At 40.6% G+C, this 22,864-nt stretch overlaps 1 protein-coding gene across 4 annotated transcripts; it reads left to right on the forward strand.

Annotated features, from left to right (window-relative positions):
- Positions 1-93: 93 nt before the first annotated feature.
- nutf2 (nuclear transport factor 2) lies at positions 94-22,728 on the forward strand. Of its 4 annotated transcripts, none has more exons than XR_014030629.1 (6): positions 129-225; positions 6,310-6,431; positions 11,214-11,285; positions 11,877-11,975; positions 12,261-12,422; positions 20,955-22,714. XR_014030629.1 is itself a non-coding variant. In XM_081372277.1 (6 exons), the coding sequence occupies exons 3-6, from the start codon at positions 6,333-6,335 to the stop codon at positions 21,066-21,068; spliced, it is 384 nt and encodes a 127-aa protein (XP_081228403.1). In that variant the 5' UTR covers positions 220-434; positions 5,723-5,761; positions 6,310-6,332; the 3' UTR covers positions 21,069-22,728. The 4 variants fall into 4 exon arrangements, 3 of the variants coding, with proteins under 3 accessions (XP_081228401.1, XP_081228402.1, XP_081228403.1); XM_081372277.1 differs by lacking the exon at positions 12,261-12,422 and adding an exon at positions 5,723-5,761 and having other exon boundaries at positions 220-434; positions 20,955-22,728; XM_081372275.1 differs by lacking the exon at positions 12,261-12,422 and having other exon boundaries at positions 94-225; positions 20,955-22,728.
- The last annotated feature ends 136 nt before the right edge of the window (positions 22,729-22,864 follow it).

Genomic DNA, 22,864 nt, shown 5'->3' on the forward strand with positions numbered 1-22,864 from the left:
TTTTAAGTATACTATTCTTGGATTCACCTGCTGCTCGAAGCTCTAGTTTTAGATTTGGAAAGCAATACATCAAGAATCGGTTGACTGAATGTCAAGAATCAAAATTCAAAGCAGTGTGTAAGTGCTTTGCGCATGCTCAAACTGAAGAGGCCGCTCAACTTCTGTTCACGGCGCGCTGGAATCGCCATAACTGGAACCGGGGGATTCGGTTTAGGGCTCACTGAGGTAAGATGTTGGCCACATATTACTTATAACAGTTAACGTTGTATTTACACTGCACATAACTACTTTATAGATACTTTATGCAAAGTAGGACTGGGGCTTTTTTCCAATAATAATCTGAAGCGCTAGCTAATAGGACACGCCTATAGGACTGGAGCGTGTACGGGCCGCGCGAGGGTCTCGCGCCCGCATGCAGCTCATATGGCTCTGAGGTATTTTTAGAACTGAACGAGAGCGCATTTGCTCCAAGTTGACCGTCACTATTCAAACTCCGAGTCGATACTTAAAAAGTAACGTTCACTTCTACGTAAAGCACAACTTTTTCCTTATCACAGTTTAGCCGGCGAGTTCGCTGTAGACAGTTAGCACGTCGGCTAAAGCTACTGCTACAATGAATCAGTCTTCACCGAGGCCAATGAAAGCTAGCTAATACTCTTAGCACGTTGACTTTTAATGGTTAGTAACGTTCTCGATCAAATAGTTGTTGCAGTTGGAAGGAATGATTCTAACCACAATTCTGAAGTCATCTTATCGCCACTGACTGATTTGAATTGATTGAGTTAGTAGCCTACTTGTAACCAAACTAACAAGCTAAAACCTTTAAAATCCTCTTTAGAATGGCAAGCCGAATGTTTTTTTTTATAAATCAGTCATTCATTTAAATGCCATTTTAATCGACTTCTCTTGCTTGACTGTAATCGTTCCAGCAAGTTAGTTATTGTCACCCATACATTTGTAATTTGAGATAAATTGGCATTAACAGCTGCATTAAATGCGTGTTGTGTAGTCCAGAACTATAAAAGGAACGATTGTACGTGTTAGATATAAGGCACACTATAGATTTTGGAGGAAATTCATTGTTTAAGTTTGAAAGACTGCAGTGAATCATGGCCCAAGCAAGCACATGATACATTAACCAGCCAAAGTTGCTGACAAATCTGAATGGGTCTCTAACAGGGTGGAGCAGGAGTGTGTCAGATTCCATGAGTTTCTAAGTAGAAAGAAGTTTATAAAGGCCCGTTCACATCAAGGAGGATAATTATAAAGTTTTAACAATTGTTATAATTTATGAGAATAGGTAAGTCCACAGCACAAGTTACAACTATAATGATAACTCTACAGCGGAATGATATCAAAACGATTTTATCCCCCCTGGCTGACGGGATAAAAAAACATCGGCAGCCTGACATTAAATAGATCGAGCATTCGAAAATGACGACAAAGGCTGTATTATGCATGCCAGGTCAGTAGTTGGCGACGTCACTTGTCAAAACACCCCGCAAACATGTAAAATGCATGCACATTACAGCACTGTTTTCACATATTCAAGTTTTTGTTGTTTACATGGAGAAGATAAAAGACATTGTTTTCAAAAGCTTGCGTTTTCAGGCCCCAAAAACACAGTTGTCATGTAGATGAACGACTAAAACCCATAAAAAGTTTTCCATTTTCAGTTGAAAATGATGTCGTGTAAACACCCTTTGTTGATCGTAGAGACCATTGGTGGAAATCGTTGTACGATCAACTTGATTCAGATTGGCTGTAAATGTTTTTTTTAGCATTAATCAGATGGACAAAATCTTTCTGAAAGTGATTCCAATGATGTTATTCATCTTTGTAGTTATAGTTGTTGTGTAGACTTAACTATTCTCATATATGGTGATGGAAAAAAAAGATGGACAACGTGTCTCAACTTCCTTCCACTGTAGAAAAATTAAGCCAAAATATACCAGAAATGACCATTGTGGATTATGTCATTTGGAGCCAGTAGTTATCCTGAGGTGGAGCCGCTGTATAAAGGTCCCGCCCATGTCATGCTACTGTAGACTTGATAGGTGTGTTCGACTTGAAGCGTTGATGTGCAGACTGTTCAGAGTGTGACAATTAAAGTACAACGAGAGCGATTAGAAACTCGAAAGCATACAGAGCCGTCTGCTCTCTAATCGCTCCCGCGCTACTTTGATGACATACACCGATAGGTCTGCGCAGTGCCGTTTCAAGTCGAACACACCTTTTCTCAAAGACAGCTGTCAATCATGATGGTACACCTGTAGTGGCAAGATTCAATGTTTGTTTATGAAGAAACTTCTCGATTCAGGGGGTTTCAGCCAGGTGATCATCTAACAACCTCAGTTAAGACCCTCATTATAATACTGTTTCTTACACCTTGCCCCCCAACCAAGCGGCAACCTCCCCTCCCCGTCTCTCTCTTGAAACCAACACGGAAGTGAGTTAAACTGCAATTCATTGACTGGCCGCTTGAGGCTGTTGTCAGAAGTGAGTCAAATCTGTATCTCCCCCATGTTAAAATGACCAACTTTACAGCAGAAAAAAACATGTTTACAGCCTGGTGTCTGTATGTGGCTTTGGTCTATACAGCTAATTTTGCCCTTCATGACAACTGTGAGGGGGGGTGAATTTTTTTATAACTCTTCCGTTTAGTTGATTAATATTTAAAGTTCTGCAAGGGCGTGGCCACTTGAGTGACAGGTGGATTGCCGCTGATGTCAATGCTAGCCGTTTGTCTGCTGTTACTAGCCGTCAGTTCACTTCAGCAAATTTTAGCAGCTGAACTTGCCACCTCTGCAGTGCTTTGTGCTTTTTTCTGGATTATTTCATACAATTTAAAACACCCATTACTTCGCCCACGGCTTTGGGTTCCGTCGTTGTCGTCGAGTATCATTCGAGAGAACAACCAGCGCTGTATTTCAGTTGTTTTCCTCTGTGAACATGCACTAATGGATGTCTGACAATTTCGTTGCTTTTTGGAGTTATCAGATTTAAAAACGTCAATAAAGGCTCGTTCGTTCTGCTCTCACGGAACAGATGGATTATAATATGCTTATGTACCGTCAGATGAAATCCTGCAGGCGTCTGCGCTTTCTCCGTCCATGCAATAACGTTAAATGCACATCCTAGAATGTGCGCAGATTTTCTAGCGCATTTACTTGAACTTCATAGGCAATATATCTATGGAGAGGTGGCCAAAATCAGAATTTAAAATGGACTGAATAAGCTCTCTACGAACTTGACGAGCGATGCCGCGCTGACGGACCATAGACTAAAAAAGAGTGACTGACATGTATGCACATAAATCACTGTCTCACACACACACTCTCAGAGTAATATTAAGTTACTGCATAATGCATTTTCAACTAGCAGAATAGTACAGAATCACGATACACAGTCTCACTTGTAGCCATGTCTTTTAACTATTGTAATATTTCGAAGGGCAAAAATAGGAACTTTTAATTGAGCTCCTCAGCTCCACTCACGCCCCACCTCTTTGCCCATTTTCTGTTATCCGGGAGTGACGCAAGGCCAAGATGGTGACGGCCGGCTCCGCCTACTTTAGGCTTCAAAAATGCTCTTCAGAAACCTACGGGTGACGTCACGGACACTACGTCCATATTTTTTTACAGTCTATGCCCCCAACTTTGCTCAACCAATGAGTGTTCATTAGGTCTTTTTTTATTTTTATTATTGTTCACCCATGCTTTTTTTGTACTCCCCCATGAATCATCTCTTTTCTTGGCTCCATTCCTAATAGCCGTCCCCTAGTTTATCATCAAAGTAACATAGAAAACCCGTTTTTACAGTGTCATTTGCATCATTGCGCTTGATAAACGGATCTTCATATTAAAACATCTGATGTTCCACAGTGGTTGGTACAGCTGGCTGGGTGTTTTTCACAGAGCTGCTAAAGTGAGACATTGTGCACTCTGTGACCGGAGGCCTTCTCAGAGGCCCTCTCTGAGTTTCACACTACTGGCTGTAAAATGAAAATAGAAATTCTTAATGGAAAAAAAAAAAGTTTCAAGAAATACACTAAATACTCTGTTTTTACAGCATCAAATCAGAAGACACTAAAACCAAACTTATTATAAAAATGAACTCTTGAACATACGTCAGTGTGACAAGAACTAACTAAAATGAAAGATTTTTTGAAGTGTAATTTTTTTTTTTTTCATTTAGTTTAGCTCATCCCATTCAGTGGGTGGGGTTCATAACCTATACTCCAGCCAGCCACCAGGGGTGATTGAAATGGTTTGGCTTCACTTTTCAGGGTGTGTGCAGCACACTTCAGGGCTCGAATATCGGGGCGGGTATTGCACATAATTCTAATCATTCCCGCAGGTCTCCCATTTACAATGCGGGAAATTCCCGCAATCATTGATTCACTTTAGCATGTAGGTTGTGTAAGTAAATTAATCCACACAGATTATAAAATCAAATCTTTTAACAAGTCTTTTAACAACTAGCCTATCTGCGAGACGCAATTTCACAAACAGCGTGGGTGTTCAGCGGTGCCGCGTCTTCTATCTCTCTAGCCCCTTTCACACAGTGCGTTAATCCCGGGAAATTGCCGTAAAATTTGGCACAACACCGGAAAATCACTGGCAGTGTGAATGAACCAAAATCAAACGATTTGTCCCGGGACACATTATCCGTGTATTTTCCGGAATCTCTGTGTAAAAGGACTTCTGTCTCTCAAAATGTGTTGCGCAAGGCAAACATCAAGCGCCGCAGCCGGCGATAATACACACTCGCGTTTAAGAGTCGAGACATGGCGGAATATTCACTTGCACAATCGGGCCAGCAGTGCATCATGACTGAAATTTACCATTTGCACGTCTTTTTAAGGCTTACCAGTCTAAACATTCATGCGATTTAAAACTATTCAGTGCTCGCGCGCTCTCTGAGAGATGATTTTCAATGCGCACATTCATAGAAAAGCCGCCTCAAAAACAGCTGGCCAGTAACAAAAGTTCTTTTTCGCGGATTATATTGCTTTAACACGCAAAACTGTCAATTTCGGTCTTCGTGAGTACACTCTAAACATAGTCGGTTTTGTCTGTAATAAACTTAAAACGCATGTGACAGTGTAATGAACACAGGATCCGTGCACTAGCTCTTTAAGTGACGGCAGCCATATGTGTCTGTCAATAATTTTGTTGTCAAAGCAACAAAAGATAGCTTTAAGTTAAGGATTAATAGCCTATGAATTTAATTTAGTCAGGACTACCCAGTGTTATTTTCCATTTGATTACTTTATTCAGTTTCTGTGTTTCTGAATACTAGTGTTAGACCTATTAAAAAACTTTTCTCTTTATTTGTCTTTATTTGTATCTTTATTCTATTGTATTTATTTGTGCTACTTTTTTTAATTTAATTAAACAATTTAAATCAAGCTTCCTTGTGTTGTGTATATTCTTAACAACAATATTACCCCATTGTAAAAATGCAATGAGCGCAAACATTTAGGCGAGATAAATATAATAATTTTTTGGGGGGGAATTTTTTGGGAATTTCCAAAATGAAATTCAGGCCCTGCACTTGGTTCCCATAGTATTAGAACAATTATTAAAACTAGAGTTATTGTCCTTGGTGAACAGGCCTTTAATCAAGCCATGTTTGGTCTGATCTGTGTGGCTTTTTTAATTTTGTGTGCTTTTGTTGTTTGAGTGATTTGTTTCTTTATTTTTCTGTGTGTGTGTAGGTCTATGTTTGGACATATACTGTCAGATAAACTAAAAAGGTGAAATTAGTCATTTTGCTAAATAAACATTTTGCATACAGTCAAAGAAAAATTTCATTCAAATTATTTACACTAACATGAGATGACTCCTATCAGAGTGGGCCGCCATGTTGATATCACATGACCAGCCCTATCATGCAATTGACAAGTTACTAATAATGTTTACTTCACATATTGCTTTTGCTTTTGCATAGTGTGTGAAGCCTTTTACATGTAAATCTAAACAAACCAAACAGTGTAACATACACAATACGCACACAAGTGTAATAGTATAAAAACAAAACAAACACTTTGGTGTGAAGTATCAGCATTCAGTATACAAAAATTGTGTATCCATGCCGCATGCTATTAGCTGTCTGTATGAAGTCCAAAATTGCTGGTAAGTAATATTGGGTCAAATAAAAGCCAGTGCACCTTTAAATGTAGATTAAATTCTCCTTAACTTTCTGTTTTTTTTTTTTTTTTGTACTTATGATCTTGTCAATGGTTGTCATTTGTCAACCCTCAGTAAGTCATATACATTGAGTCATTTATTCTGTCTCCACTAGTGCCTGTAGAAGGGTGAATCAGAATGGGAGACAAGCCGATTTGGGAACAAATAGGATCCAGCTTTGTGCAACATTACTATCAGCTGTTTGACACAGACAGGACTCAACTTGGATCAATATATGTGAGTATTGTGTCTAGTTCTTTTGCTCAGGATAGTTCTCTCTTGACTAGTCCTTTAAGGCTGTCCCACACTAAAAGATTTTTAAAAACTTATCAGATTTTCAAAATGTAAGAGACCACAAACATGACAATAAAAAGACAGATTTAACAGTTTTGTTCCTATAATGTGTGGAGTGCCACGACATGTGACTAAGACAGCACACCACACACTAACAGATTCCATTCACAAACAACCAGAGTCCCGACTGAACACTGGAAATCTCGCAGTCAAACGTGACTTTAGAGTAAGCAAACATGGCAGACGACGGACAAGAAGAAATGGCGATAGTGTTTGGACTGTTTTTTAAAGAAAATTAGTGAAAAAAAATGAAAAAGGTCTGGATGAAGTCATGTTATGTATCTGTCTTCCGTCAGCTTGCTTTCTGATTTGGTATTGTTGCGTTCCACGTGACAATCTGTGTGCGTTTGTCCTCGGGGTTCCCCCCACACAACAGGTTTCTGTTAACTGTTATAAGTAATATGTGCCGTGGCCAGATTTCTGATCGTAAATATTCAACATGTTGGATGTTTATGATTTGAGATCGGTGCAGCCCCGATACTTTGTCATTTTTATTCAATCGAACATATTGTTTGAGAGCAAAAACAATTATATTGTAGCTAAAAAAAGAAAAGATTGCAAATAAAAAGTCTTATTAAAGCTGTTTTAATTACAAAAATAAAGTAACTAATAGCAAAACTCAGTGTTCGCAGTGCGAGTAAATGTTTTGTTTTTCTTTGTGCAGTTTTGCTCTCTGTTCTGCTGTCATTGTTTGCGACTCTAAAACCTCTAAAAACTGAAGCTGCACTTTAGTGGGCAGGATCTAAGTACCAGAATGAAAGACCTGTATTTATTGGTCGCTCTCCCTTGGTGCAATAATTTGGCCACGCCCACTACGCGTTCCCGTCAGTCTGATTCTGACAGAGTGCGGGGTTGTAGAGTGCATTGCTGTTAGATATAACACATGAGCTTAATAATGCCCTAAAGAAATATACATTTTGATCATTATTTACATTAACAATTTTTTGGTACTTAACATTGCATAATACAGTTGCATGAGCCATTTTGGAGTGCTCTGTCTTTTTCAGCCATGTCCAAGCGAGTGCTAAATATGATGACAAACACTATAATGGCCTGACAAAATCCAAAGTTTGATTATATTTCACTGTACCAAACTTTTATAAACTCTTGAACTTTACACAGGTGACATTATACAGCTGCTTTATTGCACTTTCTGCCCATTTGCTGCAGGCTTTCTTGGCCATGCCCATTTGATCCTAATATACATTTCTCATTTACACATCCTTTATTCTTAAAATGATTCATCTCATTGTTTCATTTGAAATAGCAGTAACTGGTATTGTTTTGCATGTTTGATGTGTATTTCTGACAGAAATGAAAAATGTCTGTCACTGGTAACCATGTGTATCATAAACAGTGGTCAAATATTGAAGCTAGAGCCCTAAATTCTTTTTAATGATGTACAGGTCAAGATTAAATAAGACTGTCATAGTAATATCCTGCTCTGAATGTAACCAACAACATCATGTGCCGCTAGAGATCCTATAAAGTTAACTGGTTATCTAGCTACATGCACTTCAGTCTGCCATTCTGGTACTTAGATACTGCCTTGTGAAGTGCAGCTTCACTTGAATTCAAAACATTTCAACTTGCAAGAAGTGTAAAAAATACTTTTTATTTGCAATCTTTTATTTTTCATAATTACAATAAAGTTATTTTTGCTCTCAAACACAGTTTGTTTGATTGCATAAAAAAGACACAAAAAAAACTCCATACCTCGATATTCTTCCGAGCAGATTCAATCACTCTTAACACACCTCGCACCACAGGAAAATCTGATAAGAGAATCAGTAGAGCCATCAAGATAATCGGGACTTCACAGGTTTGTCGGAAGGGGGGAATTGGGCAAAAAATCGGCCCGATTATCTTGTTTTGTGTGGGTGCCTTTAGCTAAGATAGAGAGATATCAATTAGAAATGTTTTTATTGTCTCTCTGTCTTGCCATCACGTTAGTGTTCAAAGCGTCCCTTGGTTTATGTCTTGCAGAGTGACGCTAGATGCCCAGTAACAAACGAGTTTTGTCGTGTGTTCAACAGAAGAGTCTTTTCAGGCCAGAATTGTTGTTTGCCTAAAATGCTCATACTTGGATCTATATTTTGAGCAACATATAAAAGATGTTAAACAATATTGATGTTGGATATTTGTTGAGGAAATTTAACAAACAAAATATATTAGTGTCATCTGTGGATTAAAATAAAGTATTTATGTGTGATTTGTTTATCTTCTGTGAGTGCACCTGTTATTTGTCACTGTCACTTCTTAATTTACGAAATTTTCTGCTTTCGGTTGGAAACCTCGTATCTCCTTTTTTTTTTTTTTTTCATAGATCATTACTATTGGTCACCCTTTACATCTGTCTGTGGGTTTTGCAAATATTTAACAAAAGAAAAGTAGTAAAAAGAGCATGTGACTAAACCTTAAAACTATATATATATGGCTAATGTTTTATGTATTTGAGGAGTGAAAAAGTGTGTGTTAATCTAGCAATTGTCGTCGAGTCGTAACCAATACTGTCTTAAATTGCCTTTGTATAGCTAGGGCTGTGACGGTGGCAGTTTTTTACCACCGCGGTAGTAATGGACCCAAATACCGGCGGTGTTGCGGTGGTTGGGGGTTGGGGGGGGGGGGGTGTTTTAAAAAAAGAAAAAAAGAAAGAAACAACACACTAAAGCCTGAAAAGCATTGAAATAAATATCAGTAAATACTGGTAACTTACATAATATAATAAAGTTGAATCTATTAAAAAAAAATAAAAAATAAAAAAAATAAACTTTCCACACAAAGGCGCGTGATAAAGCCTACCGCTCTGCGCTTTGAGAGGGATGTGGACACGAGCAGGAAAGAGACCATCGATCTCGTTTCTGATATCCTCATGTTTTCTACTTGAAAAAGGTATGAAGAGCGAATTTTATCTTCCACAAGGGCAAGGCATTTAAGCTGTTTGCGCGCTGCCAGAGAAAGCAAAACTAAAATCACCCGCGCGTGTGAAACGCGCTTTACAAAATGAACTTGACGCGCCTTACAAATTATCATATGTCTAACAAGCACAAACTGTGTTAAAAATAATTTGACTTACAAGTAAAAATGTTGGCTATCTGTCCTACAGCGTTTTTCTACTTCAGACATCCCAAGTCTCCCGGAAGTTCCCGGAGTCTCCCGCATATTGATAGCGGCTCCCTGATGCCCGCAAATCAGTTAAAATCTCCCGGAAGCAAGAGCGCGCAAGCGTAGCGCGCGCACGGCAGAGAAAGGGAGCGAGACATAGATATCGGAGCGAGAGACCTTGCGTGTGTGCGTGTGTGCCTCGGGATTTTATCTCTACTCTCGAACCGAATTTTTCAGGACCCCCCCCCCCCCCCCCACCCACCCTTTGGGTGAGACGCGAGTGAAGATATGGGAAAAGAAAAAAGAGATTCCATTCAGGGATGAGTCACGATTTTTGAATATTCGATTAGTTGATTTAATTAAAGAATATCTAATGTTCTAATGTCTGTTGTGCGATCATTCTCTAAATAAAATCTCCATGTTCTGGTGCTGATGCAGTGGTGACACGTTCATGTAACCGGAGGGTGACGCAGTGCTGCAAATAACGCACATAACAGCTGTCACAAAGAACCGGCAAAAGTAATGATTATGAACGTGTCAAATATAGCAAGGAGACATTTGAATTGTTTATTAATAAAGTGTTTTGTGTGCGTGTGTGTGTGTCAGTGTCGAGCTGCAAAGATGAAGTCGATGCTCACTCTTGCAGTGAACGCGCCTGAGAAATGCACACTTCATATGGAAAACATAAGCATATGCTAGTCGGTTTATTTTCGTTTTGAATTGTTTTGTTTAAAAGTAGATAATTCAAGCTTTCTATAAGGGATAACTAATGGAATATTTTTAAATTCGCTAATAATCGGGTGACCAGATCGCAAACCAGAATTCAAAGTCGACAAAGCTTAAGTTTATGGGCTCACGTAGGCTACAACTCTCTCATTCGTCATGAATTCAAACTTTTCCATGGCTGCGATATAACATTTAATTGCTAACCTATTATTTCTTTTGTAAACAAAGCTTTGTGTGTCATAATATTTATATAAAACAGCATTCATATACAAACATTTTTTTTAGGCAAAACACCGCCGGTACTATTCAGCCACCGCGGTGGCGCTTTACAACCGCGGTGGTGCGGTTGTCAAGTTTACCGGCACAGCCCTATGTATAGCACATTGTTTTCAGTAACATGAGATTTTGGCCAAATGACAGGATAAACTGAGCACTTTATAACCTGTAAATTGATGAAAAGGTCACGCGATGCACTTATGCCTCAGATGCAGCCGTTCTTTTAATGACGGACAAAACGTGTATGTCTGAAATTCTCCAAAATTCCTTGCAAAAACCTTGTAACTCCATTTGAGCTTGATTTTGGTGAATAATATGACGACACATGAAAGTCTGACTATATATAAAGCCATCAAATATGAACTTTGACAATGTGGTGTTTAATTTTTTTTTTTTTTTTTTTTTTTTTTTTCATTTTCTGAATAGTAGTGTTTTTGGAGATACAAGGTTTCCACCCGACAGCGAAGATGTATATGTATGTATAAGACTGGCCAAAGCACTGTTTCACTATCTACATATTGGCTTATTTAGCTCATCTACATGTTCTTTTTCTCTTAGATTGATGCATCATGCCTTACGTGGGAGGGTCAGCAATTCCAGGGAAAAGCAGCCATTGTCGAAAAGCTTTCCGTAAGTATTTTTGTGTATTTTGTTAGAGGAGGAATTTGGTTCAAAGTAGTTTAATAGGTTAGGGTTAATTTCTTATTTCCTAAAAAATAAATAAATAAATAAATAAAATCACCCGATATTGTACAGATCTATTGTAGAGACAGTACTGTTTCAGGCAGTACATCCACATTTAAATATTGATCATTTCTTTAATCACAGTTTGTATATGAAGTAGTAAGTCGGGATGCACAGATATTACAATTTTGTCCGATACCGATAACCGTTAATTCTTTACATTTGAAAGCCGATAACTGATATATTGGCCGATAAATCTAATTAAATTTTGATATGCTTTGACGGCCTGTTTACATAAACAAAAGGCTCACCATTAAAAGCCATGTCCCAAACACTTCAACATAAATCAAACATATACAATACAATACATTAGCCTAGCCTAGTTTGAACCAGTGTAAGATTCTTTAACTTTTCAAATTAATTTTACACTCCTATGGCCAACTATGGTCGATATATCGTGCATCCCTAGTAGTAAGGTATCTTTCCATTTAATATATATTGATAATATACATCATTTTTTGTTTTTATCTTTTTCAGAGCCTGCCCTTCACAAAAATAGCTCACAGCATAACAGCACAAGACCACCAGCCCACCCCTGATAGCTGCATATTGAGTATGGTAGTAGGCCAACTAAAAGTAAGTACATTTTCTTTAAGTTTAGTTTTGGTTTCTGACAGTTATGCTATTGCAGCAAGGCTTGAGGTGAACAGTTTTGGCAAATATGTACGGGATAAAGGTCTAAAAGGGCATTCTTGCCCATTTGAAATGCATAACATTAATCCCAGTGGCATTTAACTCGAGAGCAGCCGTGGAAGGTTTCAGCCTCTCTTGATTTTCCCTCTCACCTTACGTGACATGGTAGTGCGCAGACAAAGATTTCATAAGTATTTCAGAGCTGTAGTGTATGTGTTTGTCTATCAGGCAGACGATGACCAGGTGCTGGGCTTCCACCAGACCTTTCTGTTGAAAAGTATCAACATTGCCTGGGTTTGCACCAATGAAGTCTTCAGGCTTGCCCTGCACAACCTTTGAGCCTAAAGGCTCTCGGTGGTCACATGGCCTTTCCTCCTCCTAATAATGTCTGTAAGGACCAGTGTCCGCTTGGGTTCACGCACACCACACAGGCTCCCTACTAACGGCTTTAAGCTGTGTTCAGATCAAGCATCTGTGTGGATCTAGTATGGTGGGAATGTCATGACATGCTGAATTTGTTGATGCCAATTTGCCTGTTGTGTGTTTGTCGATTTCCTTGCGCCTTTGCAGCATCAAAACAACCAATGAATGAGTGACGTGAAAAAAATCGAGTTCAACTTAATGAGCAATGACTTTTATTTTGAACTCTAAAGATTTGTTATGAAGAGCTCTGTATTTTAGCCATCATGGGATGAGAAGAAAAACTAACTTGAACTCAAAATGTGTGAATATGGCACTTTTGGGATCAGTTGTATTTCTATTAAGGTTTTTAGATTTCAGTTATAAATATTTAGTTATTAAATATTTGACCATTGGGGTCAAATTATTTTTAATTTAGTATTTATTACATTTTAAATTAGGTTTTATTTTTATACATTAATTTTTAATTTTAGTTTAGGTTTTTATTGTTTTAAATCATTTAAATGATTTTATTCTAGTTTTATTCATTTTAGTACTTCGGCTCAAACTTTTTTTCAGTTAGTTGCCCAGGCAAAAGCTTATATAAACTTAATAAAAATAAATGTTCTGTTTGATTTCAGCTTTGTTTTTAACAATTTATTCATAGTTTTAGTTAACAATAACAACACTGCACTGATGTATACTAAAACACTGGGTTAAATGTGTACTAAAATGACATCTCCAAGTTTTAACAACAGAGTTGTATTCAGTGCATGGGTTATCTTGCAGTTTATAACCTTGTTAACCTTCTTTTCTTTGAGTTACATTAGTGTGTGTATTTAAAGAGATAGTTCACCCTAAAATGAAAATTAAGTCATCATTTACTCACCCTGGTGTTGTTCTAATGCCGTTTTTTCGGACCTCAAAAGGAGAATTTGGCAGTGAATAGCGACCAGCATCAAACATTTTAAAAAAGACGCAAAAGTATCACAAAATGATCCCATGCAACTTGTTTCATATATTCCATAACCGGTATAACCGAAAATGAACCGAAATGTAATGTATTTTTTAATGAATATCCTGACCTTGGCCGTTGATCATCTCTTCACGGTTATTCCATGTGTGCAGTTTTGAGCCTCTATTAGCACTGCAATACAGTCCGAGTCAGTACAGTCACCCAGAAAAAGAACACAAGTTGTGTGAAAAAATCAAGATTAATTAAAACCACGACATATAATACATTGCCTTGAAATCCCCAAAAAAGTATCCATGTACTTTCTCCAGATTGGAACTCCGGTTATCAGACGACAGTCAAAATATCTCAATAATTTCTTGTTAGGATGAACACAACGGATATATTCACCTTAGAGAAGGTACATGGATTATATTTCATGTCGCGTTTTTGGTAATCTTGATTTCTCACAACTGCAGCGCTAGAGTCTCATGAACGTGCAGTCGAGCATGAAAGACCAATGGCCAAGGTCAGGATTTTCTTAAAATAATAATACATTAAATTTCGGTTTGTTTTTCACCAAACCCTATCGTATACCACAAGAACACTTGGAATATACAACATGTGTTGCATGGGATCATTCTGTGATACTTTTGCATCTTCTTTTTTAAAAAGCTTGATGCTGGCTGCTATTTACTGCCATTACGAGCGCGTATAGGACATTTCTTAAAAATTCAGATTTTGTGGTTTGAAAAAGAAAGAAGGGAATACGGCATTAGAACAACACCAGGGTGAGTAAATGATAACTTAATTTTCATTTTAGGGTGAACTATACCTTTAATAAAATACAATAACCTAATAAAAGGTCAGTATACATGACATAGATGATCCCTTGTCTTGGGTTATTGTATTATTTATGGTGATTCATTACTGAAGATAATTTGATGCCCAGATCTAGGCTCAGTGTTTATGAGAAACTGACCCAGATTGTTTATCACCTTTCCATGCATTTGTCTTATATACTGTCATGTTTTTATTTTTATTTCACCTTCACTAACCAACATATCCTTTAAAAAAATATTAATTAAATTAACTTATTGGGGAAAAATTTAGAATATTGTGACAAACTCTCAGCCTTAAATTTGTCTTGGATGCTTAATGCAGCTTTTGTCTTTCTGTATCTGGATTAATTTGCCTTGAAGTTTGCTAAACATATCTGAAAACATGCATGATTTTTGATTAAGTGTAACAGAATTAGAATTTTTAGCTCTGGTTTAGCTATACCCCCTTCTAGGGCTGGGCGATAAAACGTCTCGGGTTACGTATGTAACCCTCGTTCCCTGAGTAGGGAACGAGACGCTGCATCGATACTCGATACTTTGGGGAATGCCTTCGGCATGAAGCGTCTGAAGTCTACTATACAACTATTCCAATCTTGATTGGTGCAACGTCATAACGTCACGCGTGACGTCGCATGTGACGGTGATCCGGAAGCTATAAAACGGTCACAGGAACCAGGAAGTGTTAGCTTCTAATTGGTCAAAGCAAGTCGTTCTCAGGGCGCGAAAAGTATGGCCGAGTGATGCAGCGTCTCGTTCCCTACTCAGGGAACGAGGGTTACATACGTAACCCGAGACGTTCCCTTTCGTAAAGGGAACTCCCGCTGCATCGATACTCGATACTTTGGGGAACGAATACCCACGCCGCCATACTGAGAGAAAAACGCCCTGGTACAAAGCATCTGGTACATCTCACGGACGATAGAATAAGTGGAGTACAGATCCAAACTAGCTTGTCATAAGATTTGGTTGTAAAAAAGAGGAGGTCAGGAACTAGAGGCTCGACTGACCTCCTGGATGAGAGCCCCATACAATAGAAAGCATTGGATAAGAGGTGAAGGCAAAAGCGCACCTTATACTTCAGATAAGCCTATTGGTTTATAGAAAGCCAGCTGCTCACTTAGTAATGAAGGGAAATAGCTCCTAACCCTGATCTAGCTAGATGGACTGACTCCTTTCAGCCTGAGGCCTACATAGAACCCTCCAAGGCTATGACCTTGACCATCCGACACATGCGATGGAGGATAGAATACCTTGAAGAATCATAATTATTACCCACCGGCACCTCAGTACCGGAGCAAAAAACAATTCAGAGTGGCTCCTCCAGTAGTAAGTGAGAGGGGGCAGCATCACCACTCTTCCAGGGAGTAAGATAAACAGGAAACCGACTCCTTAGATTCTTCTATATATATTTATATATACTCATACATATAATATATGTCATCCACAGGACATGATGGGTGCCAGGGATACCCCATCAGCCTGATGCCAATAAGCTGGACGAAAGGATTTATCCTCCAATCTACTGGAACATGGAGTTTGAGTGGGAATGTCCCAACATATACACCCTTAGAGGCTTGCGGAGGGCACTAAGGCCGCCACAGAGGCCCTAAGCATGAACGGGAGGTCCCGTTAGAGAGTAGGATGGAACACCAGAACTGAAGCCAGTGGGCAGTAATAACACTGGGTTCGATGCCCTCCCTAACTTAATTGTTTAGTTCCTAGTAGAATGAGGTTCTAGAATGGCCGTCCTAACCACCTCAGTGGAAAGGCAACCTGATTATGGATGGGACCCCCTCAGGGGCCAGACCCATAGTCTCCATAACTCTGGTCTGGGATGAAATATTGTACCCCCAGCCTGGGACAGAAGATCTCTCCTAACAGGAATTTTCCATGGAGGACTCTCCAGGAGACTATTAAGGTCCGAAAACCAAATTCGGGCCGGCCAGTACGGGGCTACAAGGAGTAGTCTCACTCCGTACCTCCTGACCCTTTCTAGAACCCCAGGGAGCAGAGCGATCGGGGGAAAAGCATACAGAAGTGACCTCGGCCACCTCTGTACCATGGCATCCAAACCCAAAGGAGCTGGATGTGAGAGAGAGTACCAGAGCGGGCAATGAGAGTTCTCATAAGAAGCGAACAGGTCAACCTCCGCCCGGCCAAACTCTCTCCATATAAGCTCAACCACCTCAGGGTGGAGCCGCCATTCCCCGGGCCTCAGCCCCTGCCTCGACAGGATGTCTGCTCCCATATTTTCAACCCCAGGAATATAAATGGATCTCACAGAGAGAAATTTGCCCTGGGACCAAAGAAGGATTTGATGCGCAAGTCTACAAAGAGGGCGAGATCTCAAACCTCCTTGGCGGTTGATATACGAGACCACCGACATATTGTCTGTCCTAACAAGAACATGATGGCCTCTGAGGTATACAAGGAAGTGCCTCAAGGCAAAGAATACAGCCAACATCTCCAAACAATTAATATGTAATGAGAGATGATGGTCCTTCCAAGCACCTCGGGTGTAACGGCCCTCCATAACCGCACCCCAGCCCGTGAGGGAAGCATCCGTAGTAAGAGTTCTTCTCTCACATGGTGCTCCCAAAACCGGACCTTGAGACAGGAACCATGGTTTCTTCCACATGACCAGAGAACGAAGACATCTTTGCGTAACTCTGATCGTGCGAAAAGGGTTTCCCAGAGGAGAAAAACCCTTGTTCCTGAGCCACCACTGCAGGGCTCTCATATGAAGCAGACCAAAGGGAATTACCGTGGAAGCTGCAGCCATAAGCCCTAAAATTCTCTGAAAATGTTTTACAGTGATAGCCTGGCCTAACCTGATACTCTTCATTGTGTTTAAAATAGTTTCAATACGAGCGGGAGACAACTGTGCCCGCATCGTGACTGAGTCCCACTCTACTCCCAGGAACGTAGTCCTCTGAAGAGGAGTCAATGAACTCTTCTTTACATTGAGTCTCAGCCCCAAGCACCTCAAATGGTTCAAAACAACATCTCGATGTTGAATTGCCAGTTCTTCCGACTGAGCTAGAATCAGTCAGTCATCTATATAATTCAGGATACGAATCCCCTGAAGTCTCAAAGGAGCAAGGGAAGCATCCATACATTTAGTGAAGGTGCGAGGTGATAAGGCTAGGCCGAAAGGAAGAACTCTGTATTGATAAGCTTTTCCCCCAAAAGCAAATCTAAGAAACTTCCTATGATGTGGGATGATGGAAATATGAAAATATGCATCCTTAAGATCTATCGTTACAAACCAGTCCTCGGATCTGATTTGTTGAACTATCATAGGTATAGTCAACATTTTGAACTTAAATCTCCTCAAAGATTTATTCAATACCCTGAGATCTATAATGGGACGCAGCCCACCATCCTTTTTTGGAACTATGAAGTACCGGCTGTAGAACCCGGAATCCCTCTGCTCTAAGGGCACATATTCTATGGCCTCCTTAGCTAGAAGAGTCTGAACTTCATCTTCCATCACCTGAGCCTGATCAGGAGCTACCAGTGTATGAATAACGCCACTAAACTTAGGTGGTCTAAACTGGAACTGGATTCTATATCCCTTCTCAACTGTATTCAGGACCCACTGAGATATATTTTGAAGACCTTTCCAGGTGTCTAAATAATCTACTAAGGGAATCAGTCTCTCAGGACTGACCTCAGGTGCTATATTCACATCTTTATTCTTTTCCTTATTTTTGTATTTATTTTTATTATCGGTGACCTGAAGCAGTTTCCTGGCAGGAGCTAACCGAATAATTTTTTCTACAGGCCTCGTGAGAGGTAGCAAACGCTTTAACCCACTAGATGTTATAGAAATATTTTGTGTGATACGTTCGCTGGAACTCGATGCGTCCCGAGGCGCACTCGGCGGCGGGAAGCAACATCGATTTCCTGAGGGCTCCGCGGAGCGAAGTTTTAAAAATCTCACGCGGAGGGGGATGCCCTCAGAGGCCTGGGTGTCCTGTCATGGCCTCTTAGCCGAAGCCTTCTTCGCCTGAATAACAGTCCTCAGATCTGTTTTCGGCTTAGAAGACTTCGACTGAGGGTGTTGCTTCTGCCTCCAGGCCCCTTGGGGGGGAGCACGAGAAGCAACACTCTCCTTCTGCCTCAGCAGGTGTGAGGAGCTGGCGGCGGCCTCCTGGGACTGCCCCCTGGCAGCAGACCCACGAGACCTGGAACGACGGCGGGGGATAAGTTCTTTAAATGCGGCTGACTGTCGCTTCGCCTCCTGAAACCTATCGACGACTTGGTTGACTCCGTCGCCGAAAAGGCCAGAAGGCGAAAGCGGGGCATCGAGGAGACAAGCCCTGTCCTTGTCCCCGATGCCCGACAGATTCAGCCACAGGTGTCTCTCCGTAGCTACCAATGCTGCCATGGAGCGGCCGATGGCGCGGGCCGTCTCCTTGGTAGCACGGAGAGACAAGTCAACCACACGACGCATCTCCCTGATGTCATCGTAGGCGACCTCCCCGCTGTCGTCCACCTCTTTGAGGAGGTCGGCCTGGTATGCCTGCAACAGCCCCATTGTATGCAGACAACTACCAGCCCGACCTGCCGCCATATATGCCTTTCCCACCAGGGCCGATGTTGTACGGCAGGGCTTGGTGGGAAGCGTCGGAGCCCGCAGGGATGATGCAGCGTCAGGGGAGAGGTGCGATGCAAACGACTCTTCAACCCTGGGCATCATCCCATAGCCCTCCTCCTTAGCACCCAATATATTGGAATATAAATGAATATTGGGGCCAGATATACGCGAGGAGAAGGGCTTATCCCACGATCTCGACACCTCAGTGTGGAGATCGGGGAAAAATGGCAGGCTCCGACGTAGAGGTTGTGACCGAGGCTGCAGGAAGCGCTCATCGAGCTTACTTTTTACTGTCGCTTCCTGCACCTCAGGTGGCCAGTCAATCTTTAATTTATCTACTGCTCTGGTCACAACCTCTAGCAGCTCCTCAAATGCAGGGGAATGATTGATTTTCACATTCCCCCGCGTCGATGCTCATACTCTCCAATTCCTCAGAACCAGAGAGTTCGAGCATCGGTCCCGCTACCGGGGCGGAAGAAGCCGCAGCGCGGGCTTCCGCACCCTGAGCGGAACCACGGGAACTAGTTTCAGAATGCTGAGAAAGGGCCGAAGCCGTCTCAGCATTATCCACTAGATCCCGCTGCGATCCCCATGAATGCAGACGCCGCGCTGCCTCGACAGACGCGGGACCTGATCCACGAGGATCGCGGGGCTGGCCGGTTTCATTGAACATAGCTCGCCGGGAGCGGAGCGTTCTCAGGGGCATGATCTCACAGTTAGCACAGACAGCGCCCTCGAGCGCTGCCTGTGCATGCTCCACTCCCAAACAAACTACACACAGTGAGTGTGTGTCACCCTCGGCGAGAAAACGTGGGCAAGGGGACGCACACTGTCTAAATTGCTTTTTCTCGGCCATACTCATACCATATAATACTCTTTTTGAAATATAACAGGACAAACAACACCAAATAAGACAGACAAGTTGTACATAGAGCGCTTGCTGAAGACCAGAAGCTAACACTTCCTGGTTCCTGTGACCGTTTTATAGCTTCCGGATCACCGTCACATGCGATGTCACGCGTGACTTAATGACGTTGCACCAATCAAGATTGGAATAGTTGTATAGTAGACTTCAGACGCTTCATGCCGAAGGCATTCCCCAAAGTATCGAGTATCGATGCAGCGGGAGTTCCCTTTACGAAAGGGAACGATAACGATAATTATCGTGATATAATTTTTCTCAATAAAACGATATCAAGAGTTCGATAAATGTTCGATAATGTTTATGCGCCAAAAGCGGAACGAAACCGTGCGCCACACGTACCATTTATCCGCTCGGCTCAAAGTCCAAACGGCAGCGCAGCTCACTAGAGCCGATGCGTTTACTCTGATCGCTCTCGTCACGAGATCCAGTGAGAAGCGCTTGAATTCAGCGAAGAACACAATGTCTCAGTGATTTAAACCAGTTTAAAGGCAGATAAAACAGCGCTGACAAACAGGAGAAACACTGTGCGCAACGATACAGTCAGAAGGCTTTTCCGTCTACAAATTCCCATCATTTACCATGGATTTACTGTAACGTTAGCCTAGTAATATTAACTGCACCATGAAATGTGGGATATACATATTGAATTGTATTCTATTATTAATGTAGACGATGTATTAAAGGACTGATGGAATATGATTACAGTATTTAATAATGTATTTAGGCTACTGTTTTTCATACAAATACCATAGAAACCATAAAGTTACATTTTGCCATGATAGTGAGGTTATCATGATCTAAATGCATGATACTGGATGACCAATGGTTAAGTTTAATAAAACTCAAACAGTCAGAATATTACATTTTACCAAATAAAAATTAGCACATGCAGAAACTAAGAAATGAATTGTCCAATAAAGATATTTATTTTGTTAAGGAAAAATGACAAATGTTTGAATGTTCTACCTCAGATTTGTGAAATGTTCACCAGTTTGGCAAGCGTTTGTCCTGCCTTTAAACTTGAAAGAAATAAAGATTTGACTTTTATCGTGATAATTATCGATATCGACTGATATAAAAAAAATGATCGTGATATATATATTTTTTGGCCATATCGCCCAGCCCTAACCCCTTCTCTTTAATGAAGTGTTGCACAGAATGAAATCTTCCGTCTAAGTCTCTGTGTGTCTGCTTTGTCTAGGCAGATGACGACCCCATCATGGGATTCCATCAGAGCTTCATCCTGAAGAACATTAACGAGGCGTGGGTTTGCACCAATGACATGTTCCGCCTGTCGCTGCACAATTTTGGTTAAATATCCCATGGTTAGCAGGAGGGAAGTGGGGGAAGGTGGAGGATGGGGCCCACCCTGATGACGCCTGTATCTGTCAATCAGCCCTTCATTCATCACACTCAAGAGAAACGGCACCGGATTACAGCAGTCAATCACAGAAAACATGCAGGCATATACATTACTGCCTCTACTCCAGAAATGACGTTTCTTTGCTGAAAGCCCACACATCCATCAAACTGACCCCTTTCCTTCCCCGACCTGCATGATGATGGGGAGCTGAAAGATCAGAGGACGCCCTGACCAGGACAAATACGTATTAACCTAACCTCGGCTGTTTGATATTTACATTTTAGTTGCCGATTTTTGACTTTGAAATAACAATTGTCTGTCTTTGTTTGCTTAAGTATAAATTGTTATCAGCTTGTTTTTAGAATATGCTTTAGATTTTTTTTGTTGTTGTTGTTTTTGCCCCCCTTGGAAATTGGTGTCTCCATTCATTGTGATGTCAGGTTGCTCTAGCTATCCAAAGAACACAACCCTAATTTCCCCTTCCCCTCAGACCAGTGTGCTTCCCGATTTCTGCTCACTGCTCTCTGTGACAATAATTTCCAAGCCACGATACACAATAAAACCTTTGACTTTTTCTTAACAACGTCATCTTGTTCATCCCCCTGTCTGGTTGTGCCTCTACCTTTTTTCCCCTTTTCTATGCTTGACTGTTCATATTTTTGATACTGTTTCATATTAGATTCTCTCATGAAGATTATTGTTTTATTTGAGCAGAGCCAAACACAATGGAGTCGGTATTTCTCTTGTTATAGGTGGCCAGTGTCTCCTGAAGCAGATGTTCATACTAAAAATTATTTTTCAACATTTTCTATGTAACCCTAACCCTATGAATGGTAGAATCATCAATGGATGCTCTTGTTGAAAAAAGGAAACATTATATGCGTCCTCCAGTGATGCTACATCACATAAAGCAAGATTAGGCATGGATAAAAATGAGTTTGAGACAAACAGAAAACCCCCAGAAGTGCAGATTAATTTTCGTAGTGCTTTTAGAGGCTTCTTTTCCCTGTAATGGGATGTGGGATGCTATGTTTCATAAGCTTGTTATGTTTTGTAAGTATGAATGTAAATGCCATCGAGTTTGTAGTGTGCCCAAAGCTGTTATTACCTTCTATATTTAGGTTTATATTTTGACATTACCGTCTTAAGAAGGATCACGAAGCATTAAACGTGACATCAGAAATACTAGTTTGTGGGAATAAGAGGTGATTCTCTTAATTTTCACATGTTTACACTAATGGAGTTATGCTCATTGTTTAGGATTAGAAAATCATATTCACAAAATATGATGGCCTTTGTGCCAAGAGATGGTACAGATATTTTAGAGAGATATCTTCTGAGTTGTAGCTTTTTGCACTGAAATATCTAAACACATCTGTTAGAACATCATTAATGAGTCGATTTCTCACATATTTTTGCTGGGCAAATACATGTATTGTACACGTTCGTCATGCTTGCTCGAACCTTCAGAAACACCCTCTCATTTGTGGTTTGAGGGGAATAGCAAAAGAAGAATTGATTTTTTCAACAAAAACAACAGTAATACAATGTGAATACAGTAAGAGACTACTTCAGTTGCATACATGTATGTGGAAATAAAGGAGATCAAAGTAAAGTGTGATGGTATTGTTATTTCTATAGGTGGTGAAGGAACTAGATGAAATATTTATTTTCTTGCTTAGGCGAATTTTCTGACAACTACAACAAAATTGAAAAAGTGAAATAATAATGATGACACGACAATAAAA

The sequence above is a fragment of the Scardinius erythrophthalmus genome (assembly GCF_964197995.2).
Source record: "Scardinius erythrophthalmus genome assembly, chromosome: 8".
NCBI lineage: Eukaryota > Metazoa > Chordata > Actinopteri > Cypriniformes > Leuciscidae > Scardinius > Scardinius erythrophthalmus.

Bases quoted from the DNA above. Each gene is read 5' to 3' on its own strand.
- nutf2 (XM_081372275.1), top strand. From the start codon at position 6,333: ATGGGAGACAAGCCGATTTGGGAACAAATAGGATCCAGCTTTGTGCAA. The intron at 6,432-11,213 runs GTGAGTATTGTG...TTTTTCTCTTAG, and splicing joins CTCAACTTGGATCAATATAT to ATTGATGCATCATGCCTTAC. The intron at 11,286-11,876 runs GTAAGTATTTTT...TATCTTTTTCAG, and splicing joins CCATTGTCGAAAAGCTTTCC to AGCCTGCCCTTCACAAAAAT.